Source organism: Aulonocara stuartgranti (assembly GCF_965226115.1).
Source record: "Aulonocara stuartgranti genome assembly, chromosome: 19".
In the NCBI taxonomy this organism is placed as follows: Eukaryota; Metazoa; Chordata; class Actinopteri; order Cichliformes; family Cichlidae; genus Aulonocara; species Aulonocara stuartgranti.
In genome coordinates, this window is record NC_138955.1 from 7,072,966 (window position 1) to 7,092,469 (window position 19,504).

At 41.0% G+C, this 19,504-nt stretch overlaps 1 protein-coding gene across 1 annotated transcript; it reads left to right on the plus strand.

Moving 5' to 3' along the window:
* The first annotated feature begins 6,308 nt into the window (after positions 1-6,308).
* Positions 6,309-18,597, plus strand: tunar (TCL1 upstream neural differentiation-associated RNA). Its single transcript, XM_082517063.1, has 2 exons — positions 6,309-7,100; positions 15,250-18,597. Exons 1-2 carry the CDS (start codon positions 7,029-7,031, stop codon positions 15,433-15,435), a joined length of 258 nt encoding a protein of 85 aa, XP_082373189.1. The 5' UTR covers positions 6,309-7,028; the 3' UTR covers positions 15,436-18,597.
* Positions 18,598-19,504: the final 907 nt, after the last annotated feature.

Genomic DNA, 19,504 nt, shown 5'->3' on the forward strand with positions numbered 1-19,504 from the left:
AGGCCAATCCATGTCTGATAGTATTCCACTTTTTCTTTTTTTTTTTTTTGCATTTGAGGACTGTTTAGGATCACTGTCATGCTGAAAGAGGAAGCTGTTGCATTCATAGGTCCTGTGTCAGGCTAAATTTCTTCTTATGTTATTTATATTAAAATATTGCACATCATGCCAAGACATGCCATGTTTTCAGCTACTAACTTTGGGGAAAATACCATTGTGATACAAAAAATACTAAACTGTGTTTCTGTTGGCATGTTTATATGGCCACTGGTAACAAAGTGTCTAAAGATACAATTTAAAATTGACTTTTTGCTAAGCTGTCAAAAACTTTGAACAACCTTTACAAAGCCTGGAGAACTTAAAAAAATTATAAGAAAAGTCTGGCTCTGGACTGCATATATAAATATATATGCCATCCCGTTATATACTTAGTGAGGAAAATATGAATTGCATCAGGTCATTATTGCTGATTGAAATAGCTGACAAGCCAGTTTAGCATCTGGTATCAAATCAGTATTTCCTGTAGTTTTAACTGTGCAAAAAAAATTGTGCTTTGAACAGTTTGTTTTTTCCCACGTCGCTTCTGACAGGACTTCTGTCATAACAACAAAAAAATGAATGTGTACATTGATGGAATAAATAATTAAGTCTGTGGTACTGTTCCAGGTAAACCATTATTTTTTATTCATATTGAAATGTTGTACTCCTAATTGTAACATTTGCACCACATCCATCATTTTAAATGGGATACATAATTTTTTCATTCAAAGCCATATGTGGAGGATAAAATCTTGACCTAGGGGCCAAATCAGACTTCCAATGAATATATAGGATCTTATTTAATTATGAAGCTGCACAATGAAATAATTGAATGAAAATGCCAATGAGAAGTAAGCAAGCTTTGAACAATCAAGCTTAAAAGCATTACTACTAGTAGCGATTTGGCTTTTTTTTCTGTAGGTCAAGCATTTTCCATTTTTTTATTCTATCAGACGTTTTGAGCACCCGGGCAGGAGAAAACACATCACAAAACTTTTGAAATTAATCTTTAATGGCTTTTCTTGTCATTTTGCATTCTTTAGGCTACACACAGCATCAATTTGAGGTTACTGCAGGGTTCAACAGGAATGCTTTTACATTGTCTGGCCTCTGCTTGCGACCCATCCATCTTTCTCAGAGAATGAGGGAATAAAACATGATTCAAAGTTTGAATTTTTATGTCACTTGTTCTGGCATCTGTATGACCAACACGCAAAGGACTGGGATAATAGGCTCTCTGACTAGAGGACACCCATATGCTATGTCATGTTCTCTTCTAATTAGGATTAATCGCTGCCGTGATATTGCCTTACTCTGTTCTTTAAACATGCGGTCCTACGTTCGCACTTAAATTTCAGAATTTTCTCTTTACTGTGCAAGAAAGACAAAAGAAAGAGTGGAGACTGAAGAGCAGGGAAGATATCTAGACATCCTTCTTTTAGGCCCAGCCAACATTTTGTGGTTTTTCAAACCTGCTAGTGTTTGATGTCTCTTCAAGGATTTCTGACACCAATAGAAAAGGTTTACTGAACTAAATTTATTTCTACATTTCTTCTGAAATCTGAAGCTTTTGGACTTTGATATGGACTGATATGTGGCGTGTTCAGTGTTTGTAGAAACCTTTGTTCATACAGCAACTTTCTGGCTCCTCAATAATTAATGAGATGGCAGCACTGAGCTGCATTCACTGAAGGACAAATTGGAAGGTACAGGTTGAACAAGTGAATACAAACAGAGAAAAACAGAAGCGGTGAAGAAAAAAAACTAAAGGCTTTAATTGCTGATTACTTCTCCATTAATCTCGATTGTGAGGACCCTCAGATTCCATTAGCTTTAACCTTGAATCTAAAACAAAACACTAAGAACATTAAGCTCGTGTGGGTGAGATATGTTCTCACAACAATTTGCAACAAGGTCTTTGTGTCCTTAGGTCTGCCTCATGCAATTGAAGCTGGAGTATTTTACTGCATGATATTAATAAAAGTGAACTCTCAAGGCTTTGTGTGTTTGAAGACTGAAGCCAGTGTCATTTCTTTCTGTGTGAAAGTGAAACCTTTACTTAAATAGCTGAATATGCCTTAATTAACATTGGGGGCACTTGAACGTACACTTTAAAACTGCATTTTAGGTCGTTTTATTTAGTCATCCAAAAAACATTTGGCAACATTATGTGTATTAATTGTGTTTCAATTCACCTAATGAGTTTAATCAGTGTGCATCCGTGTGAGTCTCGGCTGAACCCTGGGAAAAGATCTCTTTAGCAGTTAAATGCCCTACTCTGTTCACAAACCTCTGGCTTATTTTGTGCATATACTGTATACACTTCATTAGCTTCACCTTGCTAGTACCTGGTTGAACCTGCCGGTGTCCCTGCAGGTTTTAGATGTGTCCTCGAACCAACACAGCTGATGGCTATATTAGCTCCTCAACATGTCCTGAAGTTCTCCAGAGGCCTGGTAACGAACTAATTGTGTGATTCAGGTGTGTTGACCCAAGGTGAGATCTGAAACCTGCAGGGACACCGGCCCTCGTGGACTGAGATTGCCCACCCCTGTACTGGATCATGGAGGCTTTCCCCATCTTTTCTGTTGTTATAGCAGTTGCTGCAGATTTGTCAGTTGCACATGATGTAAATCGAATGCTCCACCACATCCTAAAAGTGCTCTACTGGACTGAGATCTGGTGACTGTGAAGGCCACTTGAGTACAATGACATCAATGTCATCTTCAAAAAACCAAACCAGAAGATTGATAACCTACAGTCATAGGTATGGACATGGTGAGCAGCAATACTCAGGTACGCTGTGACCATCCTCAGGGGTCCAAAGTAAGCCACGAAAATATCCCTTGCACTGTAAGACCACCAGCAGCCTGAACCATACAAGGCGGGATGTCTTTCATGCCATTTACCCTAAAATATGACCCTAACATCTAAATGTCACAACAGAAATGGAGGCTCATCAGAACAATGTTTTTTTCCCCAATGTTCCAATCTCTCTTCTCCAATTTTGTTGAATGAACATATGAATTGTAGGAATCGCACCTTTTTGCGTTGTATCCCTACTGCATCAAGGTGTGACATGTTCTTTTTCTGCATAATTTGGTTCTGTTGAGTAGTTATTTGTGTGACAGTTACCTTCGATTCAGTGCAAAGCAGTCTGCCACTCTCCTCTGACCTCTGGCATCAATGAAGCACCCAGAGAGCTGCCACTCACTGGATATTTTCTCTTTTTTGTAAAACCTAGAGATCGTTACGTGCCAGTCCACCTGGCATCAAGAACAGTGCCACATTCAAAGTCACTTAAATCTCCTTTCTTCTCCATTCTGATGCTCAGTTTGAACTTCAGGAGGTCGTCTTGAAGGCTAAATGCTTCCATGTGACTGGCTGATCAGATATTTGCATTAACAAGCATTTGAACCTGTGTACCTAATGAAGTGTCATTGGTTTAATAGACTTTATATTGTTGAAACAAAGCCAAGTTGAAAGCAGCAAGTGTGTGACGCTCATAGCTTCAAATCATTGTAGAATTGAGGTGGATATGAACACTAATAATTATTCAGTCCATCGCTAACACAAAGTTATTCGTACCGCAGCTTAAACAATGGGACATTGAGCTGACTGGAGGATTAAACACTGTCAGTTCACTCTGTGGACGGTGTAAAGAGTGAAGACACACACTGCTTAATAACAGTTTAGATGAGTACAACTGCCTGAGGCTGTGCACAGTCTGATGTTTGCTTGTTTGAATGGAAATTGATGTGAGACCAGAGATGATCATCATGCAGTGGGATTCAAACAGATGACAAAAACAAATTCGATGGGCCCTGATTAATTGTTATAAATACCCACGCAGGCAACGACAGTCTAAGTTAGTTAATCTTGAAGCACGGAGGGACAGAGAGTCGGCAGTAAAATTATGCACACCGGTGGTTTCACTTTGGAGGGAATGTTTTCTTTACATTTCCATTTTTATTGCTGTCCATTCTGGGTCATTTCATGTGCAAAGCAACATCAAGCCTAAACTAATTTCTTGGCTGTTTCACATTCGAAACATTTCCATTAGCAGCCAAACTCATCCACGTAATGAAATATTGTACAAATAAAAATCTATTTCCCAAGTATTTTATTTAATTTCCTCTTCTGAATTTCCTGCAATGTTGCTGAAATATAAACCGTTCACTACACTCCAAGTCGTTCAAGATATTTTTGTTAATTTCTCAAATTGTTTCTTTTTTTTTTTTTTTTTTTTAAATGACATCAGAAACAGCAGTATGCGACTCTCAAATTGTTTCTACCTCTAAGAATTAGGGGAATGGAAAATGCTGAAAGAAACATCTAAAACATCTTCACTCTCCACAGTAATAAAAACAAAAGCAGGATGGGATCCCAAAAGTCATTACGAAACTTATTAAGATGCAACATTTATTCTGTCCTCTTTACTTGCAAGATATATCACTTGCAGAAAGCCAAAGGCCGAAATGTAAATTGATGAGTAACTATAAATATTCAAGTAGTAAAACCGCCTATTTCTTTAAATTAGCAATGGGCGGCATGTCCTTGGTGAGTCACTTACTCTAAAAGGCATAGGGATAAGTCTTTTTACTCTCAGTTCAAATGCTGAAAGACTGTGTCCTTCCCTCTGGCCGAGGTGAAGTGAGAAAATGGGTACAGAGGGAGAGGAAGGGATGGGACGGATCACTCAGGGAAGGTCCGTCATCCTGGTGTCAGATTCCACATTAAATGTCCCGGAGGTTATTCACGTTTGATCAGTGTATCCATTATGCGCTCCTGTCGCCGGCGCTGTGTCACGGATGTCCGAAGGCAGTATAAGTTGTGGATTTTCAGGATGAGGAAATACACACACACACACACACACACACACACACACACACACACACACACGAGCACAAGCAGATATATGTTTTTACTACGTGCATAAAAATGCATGTGAACAAATCATTGTCTAACACACATATACACACCCTCAAGTGATAGCCGTTAAACCTGAACCTACATATTCTCTGTGTTTTCATAATTTTTAAATGTGTTAACTCACAATACAACTGACCTGTTCAGAGTGCTGGTGCTGAGAAATATGTAGAGCCAGATTGCATAAACATTTAGAGAGAATAGCTTATTAGCATGCTCTGCAAGGAGCCTCAGTTGTATATCACAACACTGTCTCAGTGAAGACTGCAGAACTGCAAGAACTGAACCTGAATTTAATGTTAAAATTGACTTTAAGACTTATTACATAAGACTTTTCTACAGAGTCGTTTCAACTCCAACAGAAGGACAGCTGCCATCGTCCTGACTCTCCATACCCACAAAGGACAGTGCTAATATGGTTCAACTGACAGACTGTATATAAAAGATGGGCATAGCTATTTCATCTAAAAGCTAAAAACAATTCACAAGTTCCTTTTCTCTCTTAATGGCCTCTTAATTGCTCTGGCTGCAAACATAAGTAAAAAAAAAAAAGAAGCAGGATAGGATTTAGGGAATGGCAACCCTTCATTCTGAGCTTCCCTCATTCATCAATCACAAGGCAGTAAAACTCTCAAATAAAAAATAAATAAATAAATAAGACTTTAAGCTTCTTATATACAGCCTTTTGGTTCACTACTGTTAACAATTACCATGAAAAACTTCCACTTTCCCAAGATTTACACTTACTGATGAAAACAATCTACAGTAAAAACCTGGTTAAATGCAGGCTTTAAATACATACATATGCCTGGCATTAAAAGTAGCACACCTCTCCTTTTTCACACGCTTAGACTCTTGCATGAATAGCTACATTATTCAATCAGACACCAACTCTCTCGCTCCCCTGTCCAACTTTGACAGGAGCTTGTGTTTTGCATACACACAAAACACAGAAAATAATCGCTTGACACACACGCCGACCGCTGGCCAGCTTTCTTTATTTTACACAGCACACTCTACACACATGCACACAGAAATTTCTCCCCAAAACACACTGGAGGAGACCCTTACCCCTCATCACGGCCCCTGTCACAAACGCTACTTGTCGTCAGGCGGTGTGTGACTCCCCTGAGTCGGTTGCCGAGCAACCGTGGCTACATTAATATGTGCGATGGGAAAGGAGCAGGGGATACCTCTTGCCTGTGGAGCGAAAGCAGCCACGACAGCGTCAGTGTGAGGCGACTGGTTCCCTCTCACCACCCCCTACCCCCTCCCTCTGTCTCTTTCTTATAGCCGTCCAACGTTCACGCTCTGCTCAGTTAGTTGGGGAAACACACACAGCCGCCGTAGCAGGAGAAAAGGTATATTAGGTTGCACATCATGTAGAGCTAACAGGGGCTTCCACCACTTTAGCGGGGGTGCTTTTTAAAAAAATCCTTCTTTTAAATTTTTGTATGAATCATGTAAAAGCCAAGGTGTCTGCTAAACATATCTTATGCCGCTGAGCAGTAAAAGTTTTCTTGAGAAGATGAGCTTTTAATAAGGGTTGACAGGTTGTCTTGGAAGGAGAGACAAGCCCGAAAATCTCTCTTTTTTTGTAAGCTTTGCGGATTAAAGACAAAGGAGGATGGAAATATTCGCATGAAACAGCTTTGTTACCCCCCACCCCCATCCTGCCCATCAACTGACTCAATTCTTCAACTTGACATCATCCCTTCACACAGACAAGAAGAAGAAGAAGAACAAGAGGAGAAGAGAGAAGCAGAGGTGGGGAGGCAAACAGACGGGAAAGAGGAGGAAGAGCGGAGAGGAGGTGGGCAGCACACTTTCAGCTCTCACAAGGCTGAGGAGGAGAAAGTGACAGCAGCTAGAACTTGGCCACACTAGTGAGATGAAATTTGGAGAGGAGACGCTGCAGCGCTCGAGGAGACGACATCTAAAGAGAGCCCTAAAATTGGACCGCCTGGAAGGCAAGCCAGCAGTCTCTGGATCCCGTCCACCGCTTCCACCCCCAACAGCAGAAGGATGAGAGGGGTCGACTTTCACCTTAGTGGCCAGGGATGTCTGTGCACTACGGGAAGGCATCCCCTTCCAGCATGTCCAATGCTATGCTATTCCTGATGCTTTGCAAGGTAAGTCTGCTGCAGTTCCACTCTCATTCTAAACCATTAAACTCAAAAGGATTTACATCTGGAAGCTGTCTACAAACAATTTCACTGCAGTTACTCCACAACAGTGCATGGCTAGGAATTTAGTATGCAGCATGATATATTCTTTATAAATGTTAGATATTTACAGGCTCAGAGTTCTTTGCATGAAATATTGACTAAGGGTACCAGAGACCCCTTGAATCTTGAATAACAATTGAACTATTGTCTTTTTGTCTCTGTGCCTTTGCTATGAAAAATCACCTTAATAGTTAATAGCTTCGGAGTTGCACCTCATCTATAATGTTATCAAGTTTAAATATTTAATAAATGGGTTAAAGAGGTAAAAAAAATCTTTACATTTTTAAAAATAATTACAAAATAAAGCATTCCAGCTTTTCAAAGCATGGTATGGAGAGGCCAATTACATAACAAGCCATGAAAACGCAGAAACTTTCCTGTTTCTCACTTTGGTATGTGACTTCCTGAGTGCGTGAAATTAAAAAAAAAAGGAAAAAAAAGCAAATTTAAATGTTGTCAGTTCAAAAATAGGCCTGCCAATTTCTTCTCACTCACAAAACAATGAGTACAGGTTACGGAAAATGGGTCACGCTCACTTGAGAAACTATTTCATCTGATTTTCTTTCTCTGTCACTCTTCCTCTTTCTTGATTGGTCTACATTCATTCGCTGTTGAACAGTTTTTGTTCTCTACGTGACGCTCACTAGTTTTTGTGTTTTTTGTCAGCGTGTGATGGGTGTCAAACCCATGTATGCGCGCGTGTGTGCGTGCGTGTGTATACATACACACTCGGGAGGGGCTGGGAGCCGTTTGATTTAATTCCATTTTAAAACAATGCCAAAAGCGACTCTGCCTGTCAGACTCGGTTAGCATCTGGAGTTGTTTGACATGCTCGGGATTATTCAAGTGGTAAAAGGTTTTACTCTTGACTGATCTAATCTGAGGATGTTAGCTTCCGTTAGGTGTAGCAGGAGCGTCCAGATTTATTGTCCCAGGTATGGATTCTTGCTATTTTCCCTCTTTCTGTTCCTGTCTGTGTGTCTGTCTGTTCTTTCTATACGACTGTGTATCTGGATGTGCACGACTGAAGAGCAAGGTTTGAGTTTGCTATGAAAAAGAAAAAAAAACTCCCAAAATGATGCTTCAAATTTTGAAGGAAAATTTGTTGATCCAGAGATGCTGCTTTTATAACGTTGGATAATGTCGGGACCTTAAGTGGCCCTGCCAGTGACAGACCTGCTCGGATTAATTACAGAGACAAAAGTGAAGACGTTAACATTTTATAATCACATAAAACAAGCTTGAGTATAAGAATAGAAATCAACTCTGAAATATTGAATGCCCTGCGCCTTAGTGCACAGTCAAAAATAATCAAGAGAATTAGAAACTGATCCAGATGATAATCTCTCATTTTGATATATTAACCTCAGCACGTGTATACTGTTAATGACTTCTGTTTCATGCTTGTTCAGAATGATAGAGCTCTAAAACACACTGCCCGGCCTTAGTGTTAAACAGACAGAGGAAGTCATTATGGGCAGTTAATGATTATAGCACATCGCACGATGCCAGCACCGGCTGCCTCTTGAAACAGAATGCTCTCGGTTGTTGGCTGTACAGACTGGAGCTGTTGAATGAGGATTCACTGGAAGGCATCCAGAGGGTTTTGCTGCGCTATGCACAGCTGTACCTTTCGGTGAAGCTCTTTACTTAATACACAGGTTTTGGCAGAGCCTGGAACCTCGTACTCACCACCACTTCCACGACCACCTCATCTGCCTCCCCTTTCTTCTCCCTCATCATCCTCAGGCACATTTCTTTCCTGTTTTTTTTTTTTTTTTTTTGCTGAGAATGTTTATATCAGTAGCGAGCAGGCTTCTTTATGCATGAGGGCACATCCAGCGCGCCACACAAAGATCTCCTTTCAGGTTGAGGGAAGCCCCGTTTATAGTGCTCCCCGGGAGAGGCAATCAAATCCCATTGTAACAGGTCAGGGGAGGAGGATGAATTTAACATAGAAACCGAGCATGACGTATTTTTATGTACGTCAAGAGCAGACTGTACAGTGTGTGGATGATTGCAGCAATTCAGAGTATCCATGTGGGATGTTCTGCTTTAGAAAAGACAATCATTTTGATGGTCTTATAAAAAGTCCTGCAGCAAACGTCATGTGACATTTACTTTATGAAAGGCATTTCCCCCCCCCCCCCCCCCCCCACAGGTAATCCTTACATACAGTACCCCCCCCCCCCCCCCCCAATAAAAAAACCCCACAAAAAAACCACATCATTCATGCATACTTCTTTGGTCCATAAAATCCAACTTTTTTACAGTAGCAAGTACACTGAATTGAACCTCTTAAAATGAAAAAATCTGACTTTATCTTACTGTAATCAACCCAGTTTAATCTCCCTCGGCTTCCCTCTCTTTGTAGTACATCAGCCTTACAGACTTTGACATAGTGTAAGTGATTCCTGGCAGGTGATGATTTCTGCCAAGGTCTTTTTTTTCCTCAGCCAAACTGTCACAGAATGCAAGTCAGAGAAAAAAGGACAGTGCTTACAACACTGATATAAAACCTTCTTTGTCCAAAGTTCCTTTAAGAGGACACATAAATTCTTTTTAGAGGAAAACAAACTCTGTAATTTAGCCATAATAGTTGTGGATTATAAGTGATTAACTTTAGTAAAACTTCTGTGTGAACTTGGATTAATCTGAAGAAAAAAAAGACAATCTGGATTGCAAGTATACAGAAAGTAAAACTGATTCAACCCAACGAATAAACACCAACCATTGCGATCACCAAATGACCTCTTATTTGACGAAGTTGATGGCAGTCAAAAGTATAAATATCTGCTAACATGGATGCTGTGAATTTGTTTTTTCTCAAGCACAAAAAGCAATAAACATGCAAACGTAAATGCAATGTAAATCTAATCTGATGTTTTGCTTTGGCAGTGTGCTTTGATCCAAATAGGAAGTGCTACCACACACAAATAATAAAGGTTTATTCAGGCCTGTATTTAATATTGCAAGTCTGTTCCTTTTCAAAAAAGACCATAAGCCAACGAGGTACACTGTGTACCTTGGTTGAACTTTAGGTAACCTCTACCTTCTGGAAGTCAGAAACATTGAGTTTATTGAGCATCAAAGCTTTTTTACTTAGAGGAACAGCTTCCTGTTAGAAGGTTTATTTTTAGTTAGGTTACATGCTTTTCTGTTGTTATTTGACATATAAAACCCACTGACCCGCAAAAGGAGCTTTTTCTCCTGAGAGGTGTTTGGATGCCAAGTTGCACAAGCTGCTGCGCCTACGGGCTAAAAACATACTTGCTAGTATCTAATACTGCACCCTAGGCTACACAAATCGACACACACACACACACACTAAAAACTCACACTTGAGAGCGCTAGCACACTCAGAACTTGTTTGAGAGCAGTCCCAGTGTTGAAGAAGTACCACTGCTGAATAGAGGCTAGTGCAGAAATATCTGCTGTCTTTTTGTTTTCACTCACTAGGCTTCAAAGACGAGCCAAACAAAGGGTTTAACCAGATGTTAGCAATGAACAAAGCAGCTAGTATTTTATTTATGGTAAAATTCCCCCGTCCTCTATTGAATTCATGTTTCATAGTACATTAATAATATCTGTAAAATGGATAAAGCATTGTGTACTAAATGTACCGAAACTGCGTTATTTTTGTACACAGATTTGAAGAACATCTCACCATATTGGAATAACCTGCAAAATATGTATATATGTATATACATATATACATATATATATATATGCATATACATATATACATATATATATATGCAGCTGGATAGCGTAGTGGTTAGACTACACGCCTTTGGAACCCAGGATCGCAAGTTCGATTCCTGCCTGGGGCGTCTGTATCCAGTAAGGGTCCTAAGGCTAGACCCCCTATGCTAAGCGAGCCTACCGCAGACATGAGCGAGACAGATAAATATGAAGGCATGCCGGCTCGGACGTCGCCCGGATCAACAAGGTCCGCGTCAGGTGTTGAGGAACCAGGGCACCCTGACGAAAAGTGGGCTACTGGAACAAGAAGGCATCGGTGGGCAAGAGATGAAAACAGGGCGTTGTTGGAATGCTACTACGCAAGTAACCCCGGCGGAAGGGGCTACATGAATAGGATGACGGACCTATGGATTCTTCGATACCCAACATCCAGAAAGAAGGGACTGCTCTCACAGCTAGAGATTGACGAGGTACAACACAAATGCCACGGCAAGGAGGAGTCAGGACGCCAGGTCAGGGGGGAGATATCATCACCCCCACCCGAGATTGGGTACATAGCCCCAAGTGCGATAGGAGAAGGATCGTTGAGTGCGAGAGGAACTGACCTGAAAAATAGGATAATGGCCAAGCTTGAAACCTGGATCTCCCGTAGCCGGTTACCAAGATTACGTGAAGTACCCTCAGAAGGTCTGCTAGATGATGTTAATGCAGCATTACGGACAATACCTACAACCACTATTACCGACACTAACAGGCTGATCTACAATACGGCAGCAGTGATCAGTGAGATGCTTGGCTACAAGTTGAACAGCCACAAGGGGCAGTACCCTCCATGGAGAAGAAGGCTAGAGGGCAAGATCAAAGTAGCACGGCCAACTAACAGAGTTGCAGAAAGGTGCGACAAAGAAGGTGCATAAGAAATACAGCAAGCTGTCCATACCTGAGGCCTTGGAAACTGCCAAGCAAAGACTCACAGCCTTGGCCAGCCGCTTGAGGAGGTACACCAGAGAGATAGAAGGCAGGAAAATGAACCAGCTGTTCTCCACAGAACCAGCAAAGGTGTACTCTCAGTGGCAAGGGAACAATAATAAGAGAACAGCACCACCAAGGCTGGAGACGGAGCAATACTGGAAGAGCATATGGGAGAAGGACGCAACCCATAATGGCAATGCTCAGTGGCTAGTGGATCTGAGGGCAGACCACAGCGACCTCCCTGAACAGGGTCCAGTAACCATCACAGTGGCAGATATCCAAGAAAGGGTCTCCAGTATGAAGAGTTGGACAGCACCAGGGCCCGACATGGTTCACGCCTACTGGCTAAAGAAGCTGACTGCACTCCACGAGCGTCTGGCAGCACAAATGAACCAGCTGCTAGTTAACGAGAGACACCCGGAATGGCTAACCGAAGGTCGGACGGTCCTGATCCCCAAGGACCCCAAGAAGGGACCGGTCCCCTCCAACTACCGACCAATAACCTGCCTCAGTACTACATGGAAGCTCCTGTCAGGCATCATATCGGCTAAGATGAACAGGCACATGGGTCAATACATGAGTGGGACACAGAAAGGAATTGGCAAGAATACCAGAGGCGCAAAACACCAGCTACTGGTAGACAGAACAATCAGCCGAGACTGCAAGACCAGACTGACCAACCTGTGCACTGCCTGGATTGATTACAAGAAGGCCTATGACTCAATGCCCCACAGCTGGATACTGGAATGCCTAGAATTGTACAAGATCAATGGGACGCTAAGAGCCTTCATCAGGAACTCAATGGGGATGTGGCGTACAACACTAGAGGCCAACTCCAAGCCCATAACACAAGTCACCATCAAGTGCGGGATCTACCAAGGAGATGCTCTGTCCCCACTGCTGTTCTGCATAGGCCTGAACCCCCTCAGTGAGATCATTAACAAGACTGGCTACGGATACCGACTACGGAACGGAGCAGTTGTCAGCCACCTCCTGTACATGGATGACATCAAGCTGTATGCCAAGAGTGAACGAGACATCGATTCACTGATCCACACTACCAGGCTATACAGCAATGACATTGGAATGTCGTTCGGACTGGAGAAGTGTAGTCGGATGGTAACAAAGAGAGGGAAGGTAGTCAGAACTGAGGGGATTGAACTACCAGAAGGCAACATTGCAGACATAGAGGACAGTTACAAGTACCTGGGGATCCCGCAGGCAAATGGGAACCATGAAGAGGCCGCTAGAAAGGCTGCAACCACCAAGTACCTGCAGAGGGTCAGGCAAGTCCTGAGGAGTCAGCTGAATGGTAAGAACAAGATCCGGGCCATCAACACGTACGCCCTGCCCGTGATCAGGTACCCTGCTGGGGTAATAGGCTGGCCAAAGGAGGAGATAGAAGCCACTGACATAAAGACAAGAAAGCTCCTTACCATGCATGGAGGGTTTCACCCCAAGTCCAGCACCCTGAGGCTGTACGCTAAGCGGAAGGAAGGGGGCCGGGGACTGGTGAGTGTCAGCACCACAGTCCAGGATGAGACAAGGAACATCCAAGAATACATTGGGAAGATGGCCCCAACTGACCGAGTGCTCAGTGAATACCTCAGGCAGCAGAAACCCAAGAAAGAGGAGGAAGACGAGGAACCATCATGGAAGGACAGGCCCCTGCACGGTATGTACCACCGGCAGATAGAGGAGGTGGCTGATATCCAGAAATCCTACCAGTGGCTGGACAAAGCTGGACTGAAAGACAGCACAGAGGCACTAATCATGGCAGCACAAGAACAAGCTCTGAGTACAAGATCCATAGAGGCTGGGGTCTATCACACCAGGCAAGACCCCAGGTGCAGGCTGTGTAAAGATGCCCCAGAGACAATCCAGCACATAACAGCAGGGTGCAAGATGCTAGCAGGCAAGGCATACATGGAACGCCATAACCAAGTGGCCGGCATAGTGTACAGGAACATCTGTGCCGAGTATAACCTGGAAGTCCCGAGGTCAAAGTGGGAGATGCCCCCAAGGGTGGTGGAGAATGACCAAGCTAAGATCCTGTGGGACTTCCAGATACAGACGGACAAAATGGTGGTGGCTAACCAACCGGACATAGTGGTGGTAGACAAACAGAAGAAGACGGCCGTAGTGATCGATGTAGCGGTTCCGAATGACAGCAACATCAGGAAGAAGGAACACGAGAAGCTGGAGAAATACCAAGGGCTCAGAGAAGAGCTCGAGAGGATGTGGAGGGTGAAGGTAATGGTGGTCCCCGTGGTAATCGGAGCACTAGGTGCGGTGACTCCCAAGCTAGGCGAGTGGCTCCAGCAGATCCCGGGAATAACATCGGAGATCTCTGTCCAGAAGAGCGCAGTCCTGGGAACAGCTAAGATACTGCGCAGGACCCTCAAGCTCCCAGGCCTCTGGTAGAGGACCCGAGCTTGAAGGATAAACTGCCCGCAGGGGCGTGCTGGGTGTTAAGTTATATATATATATATATATATATATATATATATAGTACTTAGCAAATTCATTAAAATACCCCCAATGTAAGGCTTATCACAGCTGTCCAAATTTAACAGCATTGGAAATTACCAAAGTCATTTTTAATGTTTGTGTAATGGTTAACCCACCAATATGCAGAAGGTCTTTATAGTAATTATGAGTTTTATATAATTACTGTGGTTATCCATGACATTTAAAACATATTGTTTTACAAAAAAGTAAAAAAAAAATAGTAAAAATTATAATTACTTTTTTGATTACGATGCCAAATTAAAGTTCTATACTTACAGCCCTGAATAGAAAACTTAGTTTAATTGGTTGAATGTTATGCTTGTCCAGTGTCCAAATTTGCGTGTACGAATGCAAAATCATTTTGTTATTTGCCGAGTTAATAACAACATGACTTTGAATTTCAAACAGTTTTCTTTTGACAGATTTCTAAACTATTTGTATTTACTTGTTTTTGTGATTTCCCGACAGCATTCAAAATCCAGATCATTCAAAAGAAAACATATTATAGATAAATCATTCTGCTTTTTGTTGTTTTTCTTTAAAGCTAAAATGTTCCAGCTACTTCCCTCCATTGTATTATTTATCACTAAAATCTGACGTTATTAGCTTTCCAGCCTTTTTTAATGTATTAAAGAGAAAGCATACAGGAGAATGGTGTTTGTTTACTTTCTGTTTTTCAATGATTGTAAATTATTGGTGCCTAAGCAAACACCTCACCAGCAGAAGACTAGATTTCCTGTTTTATTGCCATTATCACTGTCCACCACACACTGTGCAAGGACCCTATTCAAGGAAAATGAATAACCAATTGCATTAACTAAAACATGGATTGTGTTTGTCTTTTCTCCTTATCTGCCTGCTCCAGACTGGTCTGAGAAGAAAACTGCAGGCTTTTCCAGGGAAAATGGTAAACACTCTCTACAGTGATGAGGAAAAGGGAATCCAAGACAAGGAAAGTAAGGAGGAGACCATCTTGGCCATGCTGGGAATCATTGGGACCATTCTCAACTTGGTCGTCATCATTTTTGTCTACATCTACACCACCTTGTAGGTCTTGAACTCTTATTGTGCTTCATTAGTGGACACAGCAGAGCACATCTGAGCTGCTTCAGCAACACTATGTTGACTGAAAAGGAGAAAAAGATGGATGGAGAGAGGAAGAGGCTGAACTGTGCTGTTGCCATATGGCACCAGTCCTGCATCACTTCAAACAGCTGAGACTATAAGAAACTGGCTTGTTCCTCTCCCTTTACAGGTAAAATTATCCAGAATTTCTGGTCATTTTGACTTGTATATAAATGCATGAAGCAAAGTCGAGAGACTGAAAAGATGAGAGCTTTCACTAACACGTGGACTTAAAACAGCAGGAAGAGTGGACATTTTTGAATAATACTTTACAAATGCTTTTATTAAATGAATTATGATTTATTGTTCTGTTTTACATCCATGGGATAACAGTTCAAATTGTAAGTAAAAATTAGCTTTTGGTTTGCTGTTTTTTTTTTTAACACAACAAATTTCCATTTCTATGAGATTTTAACAGACAAAAGGAAGAAAATGTTATTCTGATTGATTTAATGTTCACTTTAAGACTGTATTTGTCACCAGTGTTTGCAAAGTATTGACCGGACGACATTTACGGAGACTATTATTCCTGAAATTTAAATACATGCAGAGTTTTAGGTTGTATGCTTGTACATTTACAGGTCAAAACTGAGTCTATAAATGGTATAATATCAGTTTAATGTGCTGAAATGAATCCATAATGGTTACACTTGACATTGTACCGAACATTAAACCACGGAAGAATACTTAAATTGTTACTTAAATTAGTTAAAAGCAACGTCGTTATCCTGTAAGTGTTTAATTTATCACTTCCACTTTTAAAGGCCATCCATATAGAAAAAGAAGAACCGAGAAGCATATTTTACTCAATCAGATGCAGCTTTGAAACTTCATAAAGCCTTTCATAAATTTGTCAACATGTACAAAATGTTTCATAATCTTTATGTTACTTATTACTATAAAAAGCTCACTCTTCAAAGTAGAAAAGGGAAAGCGACAGCTTGGGCTCTCAGTTCGTGCATCACTAAATCAGAACTTGTCCATGATTACTGTTTGCCTTAAAACATGAGGAAATGTCTATTTCCGCAGTGTTTATCAGGTTAAAAAGACTTTGTGAAACCCTTGTTGTACATACATATAATGTTCGTATTTTATGGGTTTATTGGCGGTAATTTTTATAAAAGCATCCTACTCTTGTCTTAACCAACATGATTACTACAAGATATTTCCAGACCTGGGCCAAACAGCTTACCTTGAGTCATTTGTGTCCATTTTCAGAGGACGACACTGGACAGTACTGTGAATCATAGGAAATTTACATGACGGCAAGAACCTTTAGATTAGCTTTTGGTATGATTCTTTTTCTTACACTGACTAAACTAACACTGTGTCTATTTTAAGGCCTCGTTCCATCTGAGAGCAACCATGTCAGCTAGAAATTACATTTACATACAACTAAATTTCAACAAGAAGGGAGTGTGTTGCTGACTGACTTAAGTTTTCTTTTTAAATATTTAGGAAATGCTCTTTATTTATTGAACAAGTGGTTTAGTTTAGGTTTACACAAAGTTGAGGTCAGCTGCACATCCAATTGAAAAAGTTAGTTCAAGCTGCTTTAGCATGCATGCATTTGCTGTGCACCTCCAAGCATCTTGGCAACCCACCTTCACCTCCAGCATTGCCTATGACTATTTATATACGCAAACTCAAAGATGAGGCGGTCCCAGACAAAAAGAATCTTCTTTAAGCATGACACAACAATGTTGATAATGAACTTAAGTGTAACACGTGTAGTGACAGCATATTTAATTTTTCACAAAAATATTTGGCTTTGGAAAAGTATATATAAATGCACCAGCTACAAAATTGTTAGACTGCTGTTTTGGCACTCTGTGTCAACACTTTTGATGTTTCATGTTTAAAATCTTCTGATTCTTACCACTGAACGAAAACAGTGACACAGCCCGCAGTCAGCCAGTAAGGCTGAATAAGAATGTAAACCCCAGGCTGTGGTGTCGCGGTCCAATTTGGGTCCTGTTGTCTATGTCGACTTCCTTATGCTGACTGAACATTCCTGCAGTGCTTCACTCATTAAAAAAAATGATATTAACATATAACCATAATGTTCGTGAGACAGGCTTATTGTCAGACACACTGGACAAAAACCGATTAATTCTACTTGACCCAGGACTGGAATTAAGAAACATTTTGCACTTAAACATGAGAAGAAAGTGTGTCAAGTTTTTTTTCTTCTTTTTTCCACATTTGTGAGTCTGACTGATCTGGTCCAGCTTGTACAAATCAAATCAGGTCAGGTTATGTGACAGTTTGAGGTAAAAGTGACTTTCTGTAACATCCTAATTTAAGAAGCACTGAAATTCAAGAATTTTTCTTTATATTTGCGTTGAAGGAGGGAGATAAATATTTGAGAAAAACATTTTGTTTTAGAGGCAATGGTAGGTACTTTTTTCCTGTGCTTCCAATCTTAATGCTAAAATGACTGGATGCTGGCTGTAGCTGTCAGACATGTAAGTGATATTGATCTTCTTATGAAACTTCCAGCAAGAAAACTAGTAAGTTCCCAAAGTGTTGCACTATTCTTCTAATAAAACTAGATATAAGAGATGAGAAAAGGCCTCCAAATAACGATGTACAGTTTGTAGAGAATGTAAGGGTAGACAGGAGGCTATATTATGTGAAAAAATGTCATGTTTGTGCTCTTCAGTCAACAACCTCTTGATTTCAGAAAGTGCCTGAGATGAAATGTCTCGACCTCACCAGTGGAGAGGTGAAGGAAAGAAAAATAGATCGCCTGTCATACAGCCAGATGAGTGGAAGAGGTTTGCAGAAAAACATGTATCCTGATGGGACTGGATTTCCACATAGCATAGTTAGCGATGCCAGTCATTGTTTGTCTGGGCTGAGGGGCTCCTTTGTTTCACAGAAAGGTTTTAAAATGAAAGCTTAGTAAGCACACGGAAGAGTCTTATGAATGTATTTATATTTGATGTTAAAGTTGATTATTTCTCTTATTCGTATTGTTTATTTATCTTTCCTAAAGCTATGTAACCCGATGTATCCTTATGATTTATTTGTGTGTATGCAAAATCTATTTAAAGTCACTGTAAAGTCTCTTGTGGGTGACAAATGGAAGGGTTAACAGTTTTTCAGCCTGCAGTTTTGTTAACAAATATTAAATAAATACATCTAAAAGTGGTTGCATCAGGTCGTATAATCTTAATGCAGAGGGATAAGGATCCGTGGTTAAATATTCAGGTATAAGCAGCTTCATTCATTAAACATGATATCCATCAATTCTGAAAGATCCTGTCAATATATTAAATAATATATAGGTACGATACTGTGCAAAATTCTCAAGCCACCCCCGATTTCTTTAAATTTTGCTAGGAAACAGGAACAGGAACTTGTGCGGGAAATTACTGAAATATGAGTAAATGTACACAGAAACAGAGGCTATAGAGATAAAAAATATACACCATTCTAATAACCTCTAAAAAGGCTTCTTGAAGGACATTCAAAGCTTTTTTTTTGGACTTTGGCTGCCTTTTGTTTTGTTCTATGTCAAGATGTTCCCACACTCTTCCAATAATGTTGAGGTCCAGGCTTTGGGGAGGCCAATCCATGACTGACAGTGTTCAACTGTGTGTTTATCTGGTATGCTTTTACTGCATTGGCAGTGTGTTTGCTGAAAACATCAGATCAGCTGCTTTCACCTGATCAGAGGGCCCGGTGGCGCCAGTGTCCGGCAGCCTCGCCTCTGTCAGTGCGCCCCAGGGTGGCTGTGGTTACAATGTAGCTTGCCATCACCAGTGTGTGAATGTGTGTGTGAATGGGTGGATGACTGGATATGTAAAGCGCTTTGGGGTCCTTAGGGACTAGTAAGGCGCTATATAAATACAGGCCATTTACCATTCAAAATAATATTGCATAGTGGCTGAAAATCGGACAATTTACTTTTCTGTGTTCATAATTCCATCAGTTTTAACAAGCTCTCCAACAGCACTCACTGAAACGTCGCACAAATCATAACAGAG

What these genes read in the sequence shown, in the direction of transcription:
- tunar (XM_082517063.1), top strand. Translation starts at nt 7,029, where the DNA reads ATGTCTGTGCACTACGGGAAGGCATCCCCTTCCAGCATGTCCAATGCT. An exon ending in TATTCCTGATGCTTTGCAAG is followed by an intron (nt 7,101 to 15,249) that starts GTAAGTCTGCTG and finishes TGCCTGCTCCAG; the next exon opens with ACTGGTCTGAGAAGAAAACT.